The 20,107-nt window shown below is 39.4% G+C and overlaps 1 protein-coding gene and 1 non-coding gene across 2 annotated transcripts in view; both read left to right on the top strand.

Annotated features, from left to right (window-relative positions):
• DNAI3 (dynein axonemal intermediate chain 3) overlaps nt 1-20,107 on the top strand; it is a 76,594-nt gene that overhangs the window by 13,168 nt on the left and 43,319 nt on the right. Inside the window, exons 5-11 of the mRNA XM_068965393.1 lie at nt 2,230-2,379; nt 3,747-3,946; nt 8,917-9,033; nt 12,682-12,872; nt 13,636-13,760; nt 16,693-16,782; nt 18,414-18,500. Coding sequence (XP_068821494.1) covers nt 2,230-2,379; nt 3,747-3,946; nt 8,917-9,033; nt 12,682-12,872; nt 13,636-13,760; nt 16,693-16,782; nt 18,414-18,500 — 960 coding nt within the window. The remainder of the gene's footprint in view (nt 1-2,229; nt 2,380-3,746; nt 3,947-8,916; nt 9,034-12,681; nt 12,873-13,635; nt 13,761-16,692; nt 16,783-18,413; nt 18,501-20,107) is intronic.
• On the top strand, nt 7,062-7,166 carry LOC138074778 (small nucleolar RNA U13). Its single transcript, XR_011144587.1, has one exon. It is a non-coding gene; the product is annotated as a small nucleolar RNA U13 (small nucleolar RNA).

Genomic DNA, 20,107 nt, shown 5'->3' with positions numbered 1-20,107 from the left:
GTAGCTAAGACATCTCCTTCTTTGCCCTTCACTTACCCAGCGAGAGTGGAAACAGTGAATCTGCTCTCAGCCATTCGTTGGCCTATATTCCTGGTTCTTGTCCTGCCATCTCCATGACTTCAGGTAAGTTACTGAACCTCTCACCTGCAAAATGGTGGTACCAGTAGAGCTGTCGTGAAGATTAAATAAGCCAAAACAGGAAAAGCCCTTTGTACAGTGCCTGACACAAAGCTGGGGCTTCATACATGTTTGCTATGATTATTCAAAAGCAAAAATTTGAAAGGACAACTTGGTCAGTGGGCAGTTGAAGGGAACGGGGTGTCAAAGATAAGCAAAAAATAAAAGAATGGTAGTTTCCAAGGAAAAGAAGTCAATTCACCTTTGGGGTGTTGCGTTCAAAGTGGTCATGAAAGGTAACAAGTTGCCTTCCGGTCTAGCATCCTCATGAGGAAGTGTATTCAAAGTGAGGGAGACAGAGGAGTTTGCATGGTTGCCCAGTAGCAAGAAAAATAAAAGAACGCCATAGAGTTTTAAAATACCTAGACTTTTTAAATTTGATATATTTGTTAGTCAACATTTTCAATTTCATTTTTATGGTTGTTTTTCTCTGTGTTATAGTTTTTTATTATGGTGGAATATTTCCAGTGTATAGAAAGGTATACATGATGAAACAAATACCTATGCAGAATTAACAAATGTTAATATTGATATTTTATCATGTTTACTTTAAAGTCTTTTGAAACAAAATATAACAGATAACGTTTCACTCCCTCTTACACATCCTTCTTAATTCAATTTTTCAAACATCTCTATAAGGAAGTATTGCTCTAAGGTTGTTGTCGTCTTTTGTCCATGGTTTGATACTGTCACCATGTATGTATGTTCTACAGATAATATATCTTATTGCTTAAAATTTACATAAAATTATACAACTTGTTTTGCAGCTTCTGTTTGTCACTGAATTGTAAAATTCTAGGATCTATTTATTTTGATACATTTAGACATCGTATACACACAGATTGAGTTTGTTCATTCCAACTGTTTTATGAGATTTTATTTTCTGATTATTCCACAGTGTATCAACCCTTCCCCTACTAACATTCATTTAATTGCCCATTTTTTTCACTATTATGAATAAGGTAGCAATAAACATCTATACGTCTATATCTGTGTTTATATCCATACCTGTATTTCTCTGCACCTCTTCCTTGCGGAAATCTTGGTTTAAAAAAACATTCACTCTTTATAATTTAGTGGATATCATGTTTATTCATACATGTAATCCTCTTATCAAAAAGCATTATTAAATCAGAGAAAATTAGTTTTGTATTTTATCAAGTTTTAGCATTCCATATTCTTCAATTCTTATCACACATCTTTTCCCTTTATTCTCCCATCTTTTTCTTTTTTCAGCTTCCTTTTTTTGTCCTTAAATTCTTTCTTTTTTGCCCTTTATTCTTCCCTTTTTCGCTTAGTTTCCTTTTCATAACCGAGCAGCATGAACCAACAAAGAAGAAAAACAAGAAGGGAGAGCTTAATGAATTTATATAAAAGTAAAGGTTGTTGCAAAATATACATGTATAATTATAACCTAAATTTGGTTATATATATATGTATATTTTTTGCTGAACTTACCTCTTTTAAAAAATTGAAGTATAGTTGATTTACAATGTTGTGTTAGTTTCAGGTGTACAGCAAAGTGATTCAGACATATATAAACACACACACACACATATATATATATATACACACATATACTTACATATAGATTCTTTTTCAGATTCTTTTCCCTTATAGATTATAACAAAATATTGAGTGTAGTTTCCTGTGCTATACAGTAGGTCTTGTTGGTTCTCTATTTTATATATAGTAGTTTGTATATGGGGCTTCCCAGGTGGTGCTAGTGGTAAAGAATCCACCTGCCAATACAGGAGACACAGGAGACATGGGTTTGATCCCTGGGTTGGGAAGATCCCCTGGAGAAGCAAATGGCAACCCACTCCAGTATTCTTGCCTGGAAAATCCCATGGACAGAGGAACCTGGTGGGCTACAGTCCAAAGGGTCGCAAAGAATTGGACACAACTGAGCGAGTTCACACACATTCATGTACATTAGTATGTACATGTTAACCCCAAACTTCTAACTGATTTCTCTTCCCTTTTCCTCTTTGGTAACTATAAGTTTGTTTTCTGGTAATACATTTTAGAATGCTATTTATTTTATTCCAGGCCCCAGAACTACCAGAAGAACAAGAAGAACACAAAGATCATATTCCTGAAGAAACATATATTTATAAGCCACCTATTTCTAAACCATGGATTTCTTTGGGCAGTGAAAAAGAAATCGAAGAAGAGTCAGTTAAGGACTCTACAAAACAGGTCAGCAGCTTGAATACGGTCACCTGCCTAGAGCTGAGCAACACTTATTCCTGAGGAATCCATATGCCTTGCTATGTTTGCTGTGGGGTTATGGTTTTTCTTTTGATAGAAGAATGGTCACTGTCTTAGGTGGATGTTATGGGTTGAATAACAAGGGTTAGACCGCCTTCATGACTTCCCTGGTGGTTCAGATGGTAAAGCATCTGTCTACAATGTGGGAGACCTGGGTTCGATCCCTGGGTGGGGAAGTTCCCTGGAGAAGGAAATGGCAACCCACTCCACTACTCTTGCCTGGAAAATCCCATGGACGGAGGATCCTGTTGTCCATGGGGTTGCAGAGTCAGACACGACTGAGCAACTTCACTTCACTTTATGGGTTGAATTATATCTCCTCCTGAAAGATAAGTTCAAGTCCTACCCTCCAGTACTTCAGAAAGGAAATAAGGGGAGTTTTATCCAATATGGCAGGGGTCTTTATAAGAAGATGGTGTTGTGAAGACAGAGACACCCGGAGAACACCATGGAAGGTGGGGGCAGAGGTTGGAGTGATGGATCTGCCCCAGGGAACACCTAGGATTGCTGGCCAAGACAGCAGAAGCAAGGAAAGAGGCAGGGAGCCCATTCTCCTGCAGAGTCTTCAGAAGGAACCAACCCTCTAACAGCTCTTTCCCTTTTTTTTTTTAAGTTGGGGTATTGTTGCTGTACCATATTGTGTCGGTTTCTGCTGTACAAGGAAAGGAATCAACTATATATACACACATCCATCCTTATTACAGACTTCTAGCCTCCACAAACAAGTGAGAATAAATTCCTGTTGCTTTAAGCCACCTAGTCTGTGGTCTGTGATTACGGCAGCCCTAGGAAACTAGGGCGTTCCCAGAGCAGCCCTTGTGAGGAGCAATTGTGTACAAGTGATTAAAGTGTCTCAGAAAAGAATGGGGGGAGCAGCAGGACAGAGACATGGCAGAAGCCTTGCAAGGGTGCACTCTTAGGCCAAAGTCTAGCAGAGGGAAGCTTCAGCCTGCACCCCTAGGGAACTCTGGAGTGTAAGTTATACCTCAGAGTTGTTCCAAACAGAAGCAAAAGAGATGGGCTTACCTGTGTCTCCTACTGTCTATCCCTGGTCAGGATATAAACTGCCACTCACTTCCTGTTCCTTGTACCATCAGGCAAAGTGGCCTGGTAGCCCTAGAGCATCCTCCATGGAGGAGCAATAGGTGGTGGCTTTGGGAACCGAGAGCGCAGGACCTGGAAAGGTGCACAGAAATCACATCCAAGAGGATGTGGGCAGAGCACCAGTGCTGTCAACCACAGATCTGTTCTTCTCCAGAGACTTTTGTCTCCTTTACCTCTCACCTGTGTTGCAGATCACATATATGATTTCTCGAAAACGAAGTGAATTTGGCGCCCCCATTAAGTTCAGTGACCAGAACGCTTCCAGTGTGAAAGATGCCTATATTGAATGTGCAGCCTACCCAGATAAAAATTTCACCCTTAAGCAACTTGAGAGAGATGTTGGCATGCAAGTCGTCCCCCAAAGCAAGGAAACAAGTACTCAGACAAGATGGTAAGTATGAAATGAATATATATATATATTTTTTTTTTCAAAAGCAACTATGGTAAAACCTAGCAGTATCTGTGATTATTGTGAGAGAGCTTTATATTAGAAACTAATTGACAGTGATGCCTCATCTCCACAGAGTAATCCAGCTCAAGAAAAACTAATTATCACCCATGCTTTTTAAAAATCTTACTAGGAAAATGAAATACAAGTATATATATGACTGTGCAAAGGGGCTTCCCCAGTGACTCAGCGGTAAAGAATGGGCCTGTAAAGCAGGAGATGCGAGTTCAATCCCTGGGTTAGGAAGATCGCCTGGAGTAGGGTATGGAAACCCACTCCCGTATTCTTGCCTGGAGAATTTCATGGACAGGGGACCCTGGCAGGCTACAGTCTATGGGCTCCCAAAGAGTCAGACACAACTAAAGCAACTCAGCGCATACACAGGCTTATTTTTAGGATTAAAAAACTTTTATTTTGAAATGATTTTAGATCTATAGAAGATAAGCCACAAATGGTGGATATGATTTTGAGACCTAGAGAAAGAGAATTTTTTTAATGACCTGAACAGTTCCAGAGGGTGGTATAAGCAGAGTTCGCAAAGGACTAGCCCAGGTTGGGTGGATGGAGTAGCAGAGGCAGAAGGCAAGCAGATTCTCTGTGGCAGGCAGGAAGGCATTTCTTTCCAAGTTCTGAAGCAACGAAGACGAAAGATTAGAGCTATTAAATAAGTTGAGCCAGATTAATTTTTGAGAGCTTAGTATTGAAACTCCAACTAAAAATCTTAATTTATCTACTTTTAAAAAAATTGGAATATATAATGGAACTATATGTAACCTTATCCTGTATTTTCCAAGTCTCCTGTAAATGTGTTATCATACTTTTGTAAATTAAAAAATTTAAATTAAAAAAAAAAAAAAGATGAGCAAGGCAGTATGTATTGGAGCACAGAGGGAAAAAAAGCCTGTAATTGAGGAGATTGGCCAGAGTCTGTGTGTGTGTGTGTGTGTGTGTGTGTGTGTGTGTGTGTGTGTGTGTGAGTTGCTTAGTCATGTCTGACTCTTTGCGACCCTATGGACTGTAGCCTGCCAGGCAGCTCTGTCCATGGGATTCTCCAGGCAAGAATACTGAAGTGAATTGCCATGCCTTCCTTCAGGGGATCTTCCTGACCCAGGGATCAAGCCCCTGTCTCCTGCACTGCAGGCAGATTCTGTACCACCTGGGAAGCCCAGATAAGAGTCTTCTGTAATTAAACCTGGTCACAGGTAAAATGACCAGTGTCTAAATAAAGTGGTGGCAGTAAACCAAGAAAGAGTGAAAAGGAGACATGTGTAAATACAAAATCCTAAAACTCCCATCATTAGAACCAACAAACAATTAGCTAATTTCTCTGCTTTTTTTTTTTCTTAACAACAAAAGTCTTCACAGAAGTTTTCCACATTTTCTAATTCTACCTTTTCTTCTTCCATTCTGTCTTAAGCCCACTCTAGTCTTAAGAGGGTCACCAAAGACCTGCAGTGGTCTGATTGCCTAATCCAGTTTTCAGATACCCTCTCTCTCCATTGCTCAGCAGTATTTAACATGGTTGGCTGTTTCTTCTTGGCTTCTGAGCAATATTCAGTGTGCTCTTTCTAACTCACTGGCAGCTCCTTCTCAATCTCTTTTACTGGATCCTTGTCCTCCCAACTTCTAAATATTAAAGGACCCCTAAATCTAACTCCTTTTGATGTTTTTTCTAACTACACTTAATCCTTGGGTGAATCTTTTAAGTTAGAGCACATGTACATAGATATCAGGGGTCAGGACAAAACATAAGTCAGAAGCCAGGGAGAAACATGGACAGACAGGCCAAACCAAAAGAGATGAAGAGAAAGACAAGGATTGGTAGACAAGGACTGGTAGTCAAGTCTTGGCAGAGAATTAGGACATCAAGAATCATTAAACACTGACAAGTAAGGGGTAAGACCGGAAGGAGAGTTGTGATTCATTAGTACAAAAGAAACTTGGATTTTGAGACAAATTTCTTAGTCAAGCCAACTAGAGATTTCTGTTTACTCAGCCATAAAAAGGAATGAAATTGGGTCATTTGTAGAGATGTGGATGGACCTAGAGTCTGTCATACAGAGTAAAGTAAGTCAGAAATAGAAAAACAAATACTGTACATTAACGCATATATGTGGAATCTAGAAAAATGGTACAGATGAACCTATTTCCAGGGCGGCAAACATAGAAACGGACTTGTGGACAGAGCAGTGGAAGGGAAGGAAGGAAGGAATTGGGGGATTAGGACTGACATATAGACACTACCATGTGTAAAATAGATAAATAGTGGGACCCTGCTATAAAGAACAGGAAGCTCATCTCGGGGCCCTGCGATGACCTAGATGGGTGGGATGTGGGTGGAGTGAGAGGAGGTCCAAAACGGAGGGGATATATGTATACATATAGCTGATCCACTTCATTGTACAGAAGAAACTAATGCAACATTGTAAAACAAGAATACTCCAAAAAAATAAAAAGAATGAGTCAGCCAGGGTAGACTCAGGAAGGAACTTTGGACAGCAGGGACCCTAACCACAGGACTTTAGATTTAGTAGGTTCTCCGTGCATGTTGAGTGATTATGATGGACAGGTGTTTCTGTGTAGATGGAGAGAAAAAATGAGAAATAGCTGCAGATCTTGACCCACAGAGTGGAGGAAAGTTGGAGGAGTGAATCAAAAGGAATTCAAATAGTTCACATCTATGTAACTTAGGAGAATGCTGGTGCCATTTACTAAGATCAGAAATTAGGTGGAAAAGATGGGATATATGATTGTGATGGAAGAAGTAAAAAAAAAATCAGAGATGAGGCTCAAAGATTAATGACTATGAAAACAAACATTTACAGTGTTCTTATGACATACCACACATTTTTCTAAGTACTTTGCACATACAACTCAGTTAATTCTCACAACTGTCATCTGAGGTAGACACTATTTCCATTTTACAAATAAAGAAACTAAAGCAAAGAGGTTAAAAATGAACGCACAATGTTTATAACATAATTTAAATTTTAAGCAGTAATGCATAGATTTGCTGAGAAACAACAAAACAAATCACATGTTAAAAAGTGAGAGTGCGATCCTTTTGTAGTTCATGAGCGTGATGATTGGGTGTTCACGCTGCTGCGTGACATGTGCCTCCCCGCAAACCTTGTTAGGACACCGGCACATTACCCGTCTGACGTGAAGGAAAAAATAAAAAAGTGAGAGTGACTCAGTCATGTTGCTACTTTGATGAAACCACCAGGAGCCACATAATCCTACCCAGAGGGTCCTAGTGTGGACAGAAACCAAAAGGTAAAGCTAAGATCTGAACCCAAGTCTCTGGTTCCAACACCAACATTCTTTCTCTCCATCATCTTGTCTTCTCCTGTGGACACTGATCTAGGCAGGGAAAAAAGAAGTTACTGTTCCATTAAATATGAGCAAAACTCTCTTTAGCACTCTTTTTGATTGCTATCCATTAATATACTTGCCTTTCAGAGACATGTTACTGACATTTGTTCGACAAACACAGATTACATACAACCTAAATTTTTGGAGCACTTAAAATGTGCTAGGCACTGTTTTACAAGCTTTGCATCTATTAACACATTCAATACTTACCATGACGCTGTGAGCTAGGGGACATTAAGAACTTCAGTTAGAGATTAAAAAACAGGCACAGAGAGGTTCAATATTGGGTTGGCAAAAAAAAAGTTCATTTGGGTTTTTCCATATGATGTAACAGAAAAACCCAAACAAACTTTTCGGCCAACATGTAATTAATTAGCTCAGGGTCACATAGCTAGTAAGTGACAGAACCCGGCTTCAAAGCCAGGCAGCCTGTCACCAGAGTGCACTCTCTTAAGGATTGTATCATATGATCTTTCTACAGCCCCATACCCTAAAATCAAGAATCTCACCCAGTCTAGTGGGTGAGACTGACAAAGCCCAGAGGTATAATACAATGTATAATGTCCAAGGGTAGCGGTGAATACTGAGAGCAAACTGGCTGGAATAATTTCTCCCAGAATCCTGCTGTCATTACTGCCAAAATGTAAATTATTTCTGGTTTTATACATTTAGAGCAGTTTCTCAACCTCAACACCACTGTCTGGATAATTCTCTGTTGTGGGTTGGGGGGCAGTGCCGTCTTGCACTCTCTAGGGTGTTTAACGACATCTCTGGGCTCTATGCACTAGGTGCCAAAAGCACTTCCAGTTGCGACAACCAAAATTGTTTCCAGACATTACCAAATATTCCTGGATTGAGACGATGGGATAGGATCTCACTGGTTGAGAAACTCTGATTTAATGAAATGAAGAAAGAATGAAAAATAAATGTAACAAAATGTTAATAATTGAGAAGAGACTTGTGGACACAATGTGGGAAGGAGAGGGGGGACTAATTGAGAGAGTGGCATTGATATATACATACTAGCATATGTGAAATAAGTAGCTAATGGGAAGCTGCTATGAATATATAATATAGGGACCCAGCCTGGCAGCTCTGTTATGACCTAGAGAGGCAGGATAGGGAGGCAGTAGGAGGGAGGGGATATATATATGGCTGATTCATGTTGTTGTATGGCAAAAACTAACACAACATTGTGAAGCAATTATCTTCCAATTAAAAGCTTTTAGAAATGTTAATAACTGATGAATCTGGGTGAAGAGTGTATGGGAATTTCTTATACCCTTCTTAAAACTTTTCTGTAAGTTTAAAATGGTATCTAAATTTTTTAAAATAAAGAACTTGCTGATTACATCAGGGAGAAATTCACAAATACTTTGAATGGCAGTTGGTATGTAAGGTAAAGAAAAAATTCAATATATAGAATTTAAACATAAAATAATATCTTAATATGGTCACAGAGAAAAATCTTTGACCTGCCATGACCTGTATTTGTCTTTGACCTAATTTTTGGTATTCAATTTCTTTTAATTTATTAGGACACGTCCCAAAAATGCTACTACGCAGTATTATCCAAGAGAATTTTTGGAAGAAGAAAAAGAGGCATTGGGACAATCAAAGACTTTGACTGAGTTTCTTAACAGTGTGTCCACAAGGTAAAAATTGTGTATCAAATTAAAAAAAACATAAAATGTGTTTGTTTACTTATAATAAGAGACCTTAGAAAACAACTCCATACCCGATGTACAGGTAGAAATTGTGAAGACAGTTCTTAGACACCCATGAACATGTGATACTTTCTATAGATTCTGTCTTCCTTTCCGTTCTATTGCTAAGCAACATCCTAGACCTTCCAAGCTAGGGCCACACCAAACGGCATGAACCTGGAAGGTATATACTGTTGAACCTGTGAGGATGTTTTCCTAACAGTAAGTTACCGTTTATTTACCATGGTTTCTATTATTTAAGTCTTTTTCCTGATTTTTCATAGGATTACAAAGATGGGGATGTTGTGGATGTTGGGGATGATCATCACCATGTTAGGAATTTATAAAAATATATTTTAAATGAGAATCTGAATTCAGCTCAGATATAATTTTTGGATGTGCCATCCTTATCTCTAATTCCTATGTTGCTGCACTCTTATTGGCTCTGAAAGAGAAGTGTCTTCAGAATGCCCCCTTCACTCATACCAGGGCCCTAGGCAGACCCTGAGGACTTCTAAACCAGAGAAAAAGTTTGAAGGTCTCATCAAGGTGATATCAGAGTTCAAATGAGTGAAACCAATGGTGGACAACTCTGCCAGCTGTGCCAAAAGGTTGGGTTCCATTTTTTCCCAAAATTAAAGATTTGCTAGACAAATTCATACATAGCCTAAGTTAAACTTTTTTTATTTTTAAGGAAACATTTTAAGAGTAAATGTCTTGAAAATTCCAACAACCCTCAAAAAGTTGTTACCTAGAGAGAATCTGGTTCAAATTTTCAGTATGATTATTCAGAAAGAGCTTATTAACTATTTGCCACTCACTCACAACAAGTATGCTATAGTGTTTCCTAGGTGGACAATTAGAAAGAAACCAGAATATCTGAGGTTTCTTTTCCTTTCCACACAAAAATTCAATAATTATTGAAAAATTTCCTAAGAACACTAAAAATGAGAAGTCTGTCTATATACAATCAATTTTGAGGGAATAAATGCCCTATAGCCAATTCTCAATTATCTACACTGTGTATTATCTTTAGACTTGGACTTTTATCCTTCCCTTTCAGCTGCCGTACTTATAAAGAAAGGGATAGTGAGGAACTTCATAATTCCTTCCATAAGATGTGGGATGGAGGAGTCAGAACTATAAGAAGAAAGAGGGGAAATTGGTACAGGAATTTTAACAGCCCTGGCCAAAAATAAAAAAGAAACCCTCATAACCATCACAGCCATGCTTCCCACTCTAGAACTGTTTTAAGGTTTGGTTAATTTTTTAAAATTAAAATAAAACTTGTTTTGTTCTGGAAGAGAACTATTTTACAAATGAGTTCCTTCCTTGTCATAGAATTTTGTCTAGAACAAACTAAAGCAAGCATTATTTGCAAAAGAAGAAAATGATCTGAGAGGAAAGTGAGAAACTTCAAGGGAGTTCAAAGCAACTGAGAAACATTCATCTTGAGGTTAAGAAAAAGAAAAAAACAATACCCATGGGCTTTTACTCAGACTACAAGCTTTGCAAGCCTCAGATTCATCACGCTCAGGAACCACGCAGTACAGTGCAGGGAAATCAAGAAACAGGAAACCAGAGAAAAGGTGTTGTCTTCACGTCTCCCCTGTGAATTTCTTCCCAGTGCAGGCTGAAACAGAAAGATATGATTTTGAAAATGCTATTAATAACAAATGCTTCTACTTGAGACTGAGTTTAAACCCTGAAGCTCTGGGTGTGAACCTGCCCTACACAGGGTGATTCAAACTTTAATGTGCATATGAACCTCCTGGGCATCTTGTTAAAATGCAGGTTCTGACTCAGTAGATCTGGGGTGGAACCTGTCACTCTGCATTTCTAATAGCTCCAGGTCATGGTGATGCTGCTGGTCCAAGGAAATGCATCTAGTTTGAAAGATGAAGTACAAAAAGAATTTGGCCCAGAATATTCAGTTGTGCAGTGAATGGCTGTTGTTGTTTAGTTGCTAAGTCCTGTCCGACTCTTTTGTGGGGACTGTAGCCTGCCAGGCTCCTTTGTCCATGGGATTTCCCAGGCAAGAATATTGAAGTGAGTTACCATTTTCTTCTCTGGGATATTTTATCGACCCAGGGATCAAACCCACGTCTCCTATATTGGCCCGCAGATTCTTTACCAATGTGCTACCAGGGAAGCCCACAGTGAACAGTAGTGAATGATTAATGACAGAGGCGTTAAATGGTACCCTTGTTTAATGTGCTAGGAATATCTATTATGATACTTACTGCTTATATTTAATCATCTAACTAAAGGGTTTTTTTTTTCTTTAGGAAATTCATAATTGAAAAATCACTCTTTCAACTTACTGTATTTATTTTTTAAAAATCAAGTTATTTGGACTTTTGATCATCAGGGTAAAACCTTGGGTGGCATTCTAATTGTGGGAAAGCTCCTAGAGGCCTTGGGAGTGGGCTGAGTTTTCAACCCTAAGCACATAAAGGGACAATAGACATGATAGCAACTTATAAGACAGGAACTTGTCAAGCTGAGTTCCTTAAATGAAGAAGAGCACTCAGATTGTTTTTCAAAGGAGCACTATTAGTACTTTTAGCAGGATAATTTTTCATTTTTAGGGACAGTCTCATGCCCTGTGGGAAGATTAGAAATCGAATTAAACACACTAGCACTTCCCAGACGCTGTGACAGCTAAAACCACCACACACACACAAGCATATACACACATTTCTAAACTCCAAATCTTCCCTTGAGAAACTCTCATTTGTTGTTTTGAATTATACATATAGTATAATTATTATATATACCAGTATAATAATTATATATAAATACAACAATTAGCATACATGATCATTTGGTATTGAATATGGCTAAAAGAATTTGCTCTTTCTGTCAATTTGGAGTTTTCCAAAAGCAGATGAATCAAGTTCAAGGTAGACATTTACTGAGAAGTTCACTGTGAAAAATAAAGGAAGAGGAAGCATGATTGAGCAGGAAGAGCTGCAGACAAAGTCTCAGCCAACCCAACAGAGGGCTGCAGAGGAAGACGGCCTGTTGGAGGAGTCCTGCCCGGGGCAGAGTCGGCAGCCCTGGAGCCTGCAGCCCCCGAGCTCTCATTGACCCACAGAGAGCATGACCTTGGCCGGAAAGCTGAGGCAGATTGTGATGCTGTTAGAGGCTACTGTGGGTTTCCCCAGTGGCTCAGTGTAAAGAATCTGCCCACCGTGCAGGAGACGTGAGTTTGAGCCCTGGGTCGGGAAATCCCCTGGAGGGGCACGGCAATCCACTTCAGTATTCTTGCCTAGAGGAACCCATGGACAGAGGAGCCTAGTGGGCTACAGTCCATGGGGTTGTAAAGAGTCAGGCATGACTGAAGCAACTGAGCACGCAGAGGCTGTCAGCTAACGTACCCTGGCACTAGAAGCTCTGAGTAGCACACTGCCATGAATTTTTTTTCGTTTAAATCATTGAATATCTTACACAGGTGTTAATCATTAATTATGAAATACAACAGAGAACATTTTTTTCTTTCAGTATAAATGAAGCAGGAGGAGCTGCTGGAAGAGGTATCACTGAATACTAAAATTCAACCTCTTAATTCTTCTTTTCTCATTTACAAAATAGTGTGGAAATCGCCCTACAGCAAAATGAAATCATGAATACATTTATTCATGACTGGAAATGCCTGGCAGAAGAAGAAGGCACCTTTGGGGATAAGACGGATACCCATCTGAAAGAGTACCAGTCTTTTACTGACCTTCACAGCCTAACCGAGAAGATGATCACCTGCGTCTCCTGGCATCCGGTCATCTACGGTGAGGCAGAGTCTTGACTGGGATTCCCTCCTGGGATGACATCAGAATAACCTGTTGCTTTTATATGTAAAGTTGCAAGCTGGCTCACTTCCAATAAGACAGTCTCTATTCCTGAGTGCCTGCACCTGCCAAGAACTTTCTTCACCCTCCCTTCATCTCTTCTCCCAGCTACCTTTTGGGACCACACTGTGGTCTGTACTTTATAAGGAGAGGACCAGAGCTCCCACGTTGCCCAGCTGGTGTAATGCCAAATCTGGATTTGACTGGGACTTGTTGGGCTCCCAAGGCTAGCTTCACTCCCTGCAACACTCTGCCTCTCTGATTACTGGGCAAGATAAGAGACGCAGCTCCTTTAAAGTGCTTAGCAGCTAAGTGGGTAGGAATGTGTGAGGGCGGAACGATGGACAGAGCCAGCCTTGCTCTCTTTCTTCCTCCTTTCCTGCCCAGTGTTGGCCCTCTCCTCACAAAAACAAACATCTTTTGTTCTTACTAAGTCTTCAAAGTGCACCATTGATTTTATATCAACAGTCCATCTCAGTTTGGACCAGCCACAGTCAAGTGCTAATAAGCAACAGTGGCTACTGGCAACCAATGTATTATTAGACAGTACAGCTCTAACAATACTCTTGGTCTCCTGTAGAATATTTTTACACAGGTTCCATTAAATGGAAATGAACAGTGACTACGTAGAAAATCAAAACCTAAAAACACTTCTCTGTGCACAATGGCTGCAGATTTTAATTCCCAGTTGTGTTCCAAACAGGGCTAATAGCTGTGTCAGTGGCTGTACGACTGTCCTTTGAAGAGAGGGTCCACTTTTCTGGTAAATTATTGCTGCAACCATCACTGATTCTTTTCTGGAGTTTCTCCGATCCCATACATCCTCAGGTAATACAGGAGAGTCATCATATGGTCTAAAAATTTCAAATACTACTTTCACATATCTTTAGCAGTTTTAATTGCAAATCATTTTATAATCACTTAAGGTTGTAAACCCCTATAAAGCTAGGCTTTCTTCGGAATTTTTTTCATTCAATTTGAGCAAAACTCAAGTTTACACTCAGCTTATTGAAAAATTTATTGAACAAATAAAAATATTATTTAAAAAAATATTATAAGAGAAATGTTCAATTGATTTTAAAAGAGCAAACTCTTTTATGGGCTTTATTTCAATACTAATTGTTCAAATGCAGAGACTTTAGTTTCCCATGAACTCTGTCAATTCCAAGGATCACCAGCAGGAGGTAGTAATGAGTAAAGATAACTGTGTGGGGGATGGTGGGGAGTGGTGGGGACTGTGGCTCTGGAGAGTGCACAGCCCATCTGTGGGGACAGTACTCTTCAGCTGTTGCTGTCAAGTGGTCCCACTTGTCGACAGAATCCAGCAATTTTGTGTGAGATCTCCCAAGTTTTAAATGCCTTAGCTAAAACTAAACCAAAACACACAGCAATCCAAATAAAACGGGCTGATGGCTGGGTTTAACCCCCACAGTGTTCAATTTCCAATGTCTGCTCAAGATGAGTTCTGTTTAGGGGGAGGGAGTTTATAGTATTAAATTAAGTTTTTTCAACATACTTAAATATATTAATATTTTGTTTCTATAAAGCATTGTATAACTAAAGTTTCCCTAATAAGCCTTCAGTTCAGTTCAGTTGCTTAGTCGTGTAACTCTTTGTGACCCCATGAACCGCAGCATGCCAGGCCTCCCTGTCCATCACCTGCTCCCAGAGTCCACCCAAACTCATGTTCATTGAGTCAGTGATGCCATCCAACCATCTCATCCTCTGTCGTCCCCTTCTCCTCCTGCCCCCAATCTTTCCCAGCATCAGGGTCTTTTCAAATGAGTCACTCTTTGCATCAGGGGCCCAAAGTATTGGAGTGTCAGCTTCAACATCAGTCCTTCCAATGAACACCCAGGACTGATCTCCTTTAGGATGGACTGGCTGGATCTCCTTGCAGTCCAAGGGGCTCTCAAGAGTCTTCTCCAACACCACAGTTCAAAAGCATCAATTCTTCGGCACTCAGCTTTCTTTATAGTCCAACTCTCATATCCATATATGACCATTGGAAAAACTGTAGTCTTGACTAGACAGACCTTTGTTGACAAAGTAATGTCTCTGCTTTTTAATATGCTGTCTAGATTGGTCATAACTTTCCTTCCAAGGAGTAAGTGTCTTTTAATTTCATGGCTGCAATCACCATCTGCCGTGATTTTGGAGCCCTTCAAAATAAAGTCTGACACTGTTTCCACTGTTTCCCCATCTATTTGCCATGAAGTGATGGAACCAGATGCCGTGATCTTAGTTTTCTGAATGTTGAGCTTTAAGCCAACTTTTTCACTCTCCTCTTTCACTTTCACCAAGAGGCCCTTTAGTTCTTCACTTTCTGCCATAAGGGTGATGTCATCTGCATATCTGAGGTTATTGATATTTCTCCCGACAATCTTCATTCTGGCTTGTACTTCCTCCAGCTCAGTGTTTCTCATGATGTACCCTGCATAGAAGTTAAATAAGCAGGGTGACAATATACAGCCTTGACGTACTCCTTTTCCTATTTGGAACCAGTCTGTTGTTCCATGTCCAGTTCTAACTGTTGCTTCCTAATCTGCATGCAGGTTTCTCAAGAAGCAGGTCAGGTGGTCTGGTATTCCCATCACTTTCAGAATTTTCCAGCCTTAGCCTCCCCTATTCCTTCTTCCTTAATTCATCTGAATAGAGACAGTTTTTACTGCTAGAGAGTCTAGATGCTTTAATTATTATAGATACTGAGATCAAAACAACAGTTCTGTCATTCTTCCTCCTTGGCCTTCTTACCACAAAAATGGTGCCATCTCTCACTGGGGTTTTCTAGCATTTTCCAGTAGTGTAGAACTACTCTCCATCCCATACCATGGAAGTGTGGCTGAACCTCCTGGCAAATAGGAAGAGCAAAGAAACACTCTCCTTTCCTCTATTTTGAAGAATAGTTTTTTAAGAGATATGCAAATAATTTCTTAATGATATAATGCAAGTGATTTTGTCTTTGTTCTAATCAAAACTATAAGAAAGTATTAAAAGATTTTATTTTCAAAAGTAGAGTTTTCTCTAGAATTCACAAAATACCAAATAAACCAAGATAATCTACCCCAATTCCAATTTGAAATCTTTAGCTCAGTGCTGGTAAACCAGTGACCTTTGAAACCTATATTTTTGGTCATTAATGTTTAAAGAAGAATGATACCCATGCAGGTGTTGAGCTTGGTGGTGACAGTAGCACAGATGCTAACTATGGTTAGTGTATCTATTTCCTCCCACTGCTGTATTGGTTGCAGAGCTTCCTCCCTACCCCCCAGTCACTTGATTTTGTTTATGGGTTCTGTATTATTTTAAAATTTGAAATAATATCACTGGCAACACCATCATCTATTTTTGTTCATACGTCTTATTTTTGAGTGCTCATTCTGTGCCATTCTAGTATATACAGATGGAAATAAATCGTACAAATATCCTGACCTCCCATAGCTTGCTCTCCACACTTTTCAGAAGCACTGACTTCATAGTCTTTATTTATTAAAAAAAATAATAACACTGATCCACAGGGGGTGGAGGAGGGGAGACCAGGTCTCCTTAAGAACTCTGCTCTCATGTGCTTGATCAACGTCCAGAATAAAATTCAGCAAAAGCAGCTTCCGCTCCGCAGGTAGAATTCTGGGAATGGACTCCATGTGCATGTTTTTAAAAATAACTATAAAATTAGACTTTTGACTTTATTAATATTGTTTTCTTGCTATGATCATAATAGTTTTTGTCATTCTCTCTTGAATTTGGGGATTTACCTTAGTTAATGCTGGAAAGCCCAGATGACATCTTCTGCTTCCAGTTCTGTCCGACTGACCCTAATATCATTGCTGGCGGCTGCATAAATGGGCAGGTACATCTGGGTGTTATTTTTCAGCTCTTTATTAATTTAGGCAGAATTCTGTTATACATTTTGACTGGTTATTTTTTTGAACTTAAGGGTTCAATTCAGCAGAGGAAAGGCATGCCAATTGCATACCAATCACCATACCAGGAACCGGGGTATAAAAATGTGGTAGATATGGCATCTGGGCTCAAGATGTCCACAGGATAACCCAGTTAAATGGTAACTGGAAGAAAACCAGGTCAGATCTATTTGTGTTGCTGAACTAGAACCATACATTGTGTAAGATTCCAGGGAAGAACAAAAACCATAGGCATAATACCTCTTGGCCAGGAGGCCTCTTCTGAAATTTCTCTAGGGCTAGGAGTTAGGGAATGATCCAGGATTTAAACAAAATTCTCTGGAAAACATACCTATATCACTGAATTTATGTGTATATAATTTGACACCTTTTAAAAATTATGTAATTTGTATAAAACTTAAATTCTCTCTTCCAATTGCCTGTTTATCCAACAAAACAAAACAAAAAGCTTATGGCTATTTTATGATCAGAGTTTAAGTTCATTGTGATATAGTGAATTTGACCATTACAAGGGTGTAATGACTTTTTATCATGTGGCTAGGAAAGCTTTTTTATGGTTGAAATGTAAATGACTGCATCATCCATGCTCATTTATCGAGAAGCAAAACATCTAAGTAAACTAATTTTCTTCCATGGTTTTGTTCAACAATAACTGGTGGTTATGAGAATCCAGAGCACATCCTCCAAGCCCCGCAAATACTGCCCTCTTTACTGATTGAGAATGTGACACAACTTTTCAGAATATTTTAGAAAAGCAAATGATGAGAATAAAATCAGCCACAATTTTGTAATCCTGATCTTTTAGTGTATGGAAATGACTTTTAATCATTGAAAATTATTCTAGCATTGCACATTCTACTTTGTTCTGATTTTTCAAAAAAATGACCATCAATGTATATGCAAATTCATAGCTGGCCGTGCTGCCGCTACTGCTGTATAGTCGTTAAGTTGTGTCTGACTCTGCAACCCCGTGGACTGTAGCCCACCAGACTCCTCTGTCCATGGAATTCTCCAGGCAAGAATACTGGAGTAGGTAACCATTTCATTCTCCAGGGGGATCTTCCTGACCTAGGGATCAAACCCAGGTCTCCTGCTTGGCAGGTGGATTCTTTACCACTGAACCACCTGGGAAGCCCTGGAATTGGCCATGATATTCAGTGAAATAGAAATCATCATTTCCTAGCCTTTCAGTCAATTTTGAGTGTTAGTAATTAATTCTGGAGAACAGACTTTTCTCCTGGGTCTAAAGCAGTTATCCCCATAATCAGTACATTCCTCCAAAGCAGAGAGAATTGCATGATGGGTATCTTGGATTAAAAAATTTTGGCATTTGTTAACACAAGCACAAAAAAGAGCTGAAAATGCTTTTATAGAGAACAAAACTTTTCTATATTACCTTTAAAAGTTGCTGACTTAGGATATAGGCTATTTTTTATTATCCTCCCAAGGTGATTGATTTCTCAGAGTGCATACAGTAGCAATAGGTTTTTTAAAATGTTCAAGACTCAATTTGCTAATTCCTAAAACTATGTTATAATAATATTTATTTCTCTTTTAGGTTGTCATGTGGGATATTACTGCACATGCAGATCGAATAGAAAATATCAAAGCAGGTGGTAGTAGAAGTAAAAAAGTCACTCTCAAGGTTAGTTTTTATAACTTTTCACCTGCAAGTTTATTCCATTCAGGAGTTTATCAAAAAGTATATGACAAGGTTGCCAAGCTAAACAAAGATTCAACAGAAAAAAAGTATTATTTCCTGTCTTCACATCTGCTGCAGACACATTTTGTGTTCCTTTTATGTAGGTCCTTGAAACAATAGAATGGGAAAGACTAGAGATACCTTCAAGAAAATTAGAGGTACCAAGGGAACATTTCATGCAAAGATGGGTACAATAAGGGACAGAAATGGTATAGACCTAACAGAGGCAGAAGATATTAAGAAAAGGTGGCAAGAATCCACAGAAAAACTATACAGAAAAGATCTTCATGACCCAGATAATCATGATGGTGTGATCACTCACCTAGAGCCACACATCCTGCAATGCAAAGTCAAGTGGGCCTTAGGAAGCATCACTACGAACAAAGCTAGTGGAGGTGATGGAATTCCAGTTGAGCTATTTCAAATCCTGAAAGATGATGCTATGAAAGTGCTGCACTCAGTACCAGCAAATTTGGAAAACTCAGCAGTGGCCATGGGACTGGAAAAGGTCAGTTTTCATTCCAAGCCCAAAGAAAGGCAATGCCAAAGAATGCTCAAACTACTGCACATTTGCGCTCATCTCACACACTAGTAAAGTAATGCTCAGAATTCTCCAAGCCAGGCTTCAGCAATATGTGAACCATGAACTTCCAGATGTCCAAGGTGGATTTAGAAAAGGCAGAGGAACCAGAGATCAAACTGCCAACATCCATTGGATCATCAAAAAGCAAGAGAGTTCCAGAAGAATATCTATTTCTGCTTTATTGACTATGCCAAAGCCTTTGACTGTGTGGATCACAATAAATTGTGGAAAATTCTGAAAGAGATGGGAATACCAGACCACCTAACCTGCCTTCTGAGCAATCTGTATGCAGGTCAAGAAGTAACAGTTAGAACTGGACATGGAATAACAGACTTGTTCCAAATAAGGAAAGGAGTATGTCAAGGCTGTATATTGTCACCCTGCTTATTTAACTTCTATGCAGAGTACATCATGAGAAACGCTGGGCTGGTTGAAACACAAACTGGAATCAAGATTTCCAGGAGAAATATCAATAACCTCAGATATGCAGATGGTACCACCCTTATGGCAGAAAGTGAAGAAGAACTAAAGAGCCTCTTGATGAAAGTGAAAAAGAAGAGTGAAAAAGTTGGCTTAAAGCTCAACATTCAGAAAACGAAGATCATGGCATCTTGTCCCGTCACCTCGCTGCAAATAGATGGGGAAACAATGGAAACAGTGACAGACTTTATTTTGGGGGGCTCCAAAATCACTGCAGATGGTGACTGCAGCCATGAAATTAAAAGATGCTTACTCCTTGGAAGGAAAGTTATGACCAACCTAGATAGCATATTAAAAAGCAGAGACATTACTTTGTCAACAAAGGTCCGTCTAGTCAAAGCTATGGTTTTTCCAGTAGTCAGGTATGGATGTGAACTGCTGCTGCTGCTAAGTCGCGTCAGTAGTGTCTGACTCTGTGCAACCCCATAGACAGCAGCCTACCAGGCTCCTCCATCCCTGGGATTCCTCAGGCCAGAACACTGGAGTG

This window comes from Capricornis sumatraensis, chromosome 2, assembly GCF_032405125.1.
Source record: "Capricornis sumatraensis isolate serow.1 chromosome 2, serow.2, whole genome shotgun sequence".
Taxonomy (NCBI): Eukaryota; Metazoa; Chordata; class Mammalia; order Artiodactyla; family Bovidae; genus Capricornis; species Capricornis sumatraensis.
This window is presented reverse-complemented; position numbering and strand designations above follow the sequence as displayed.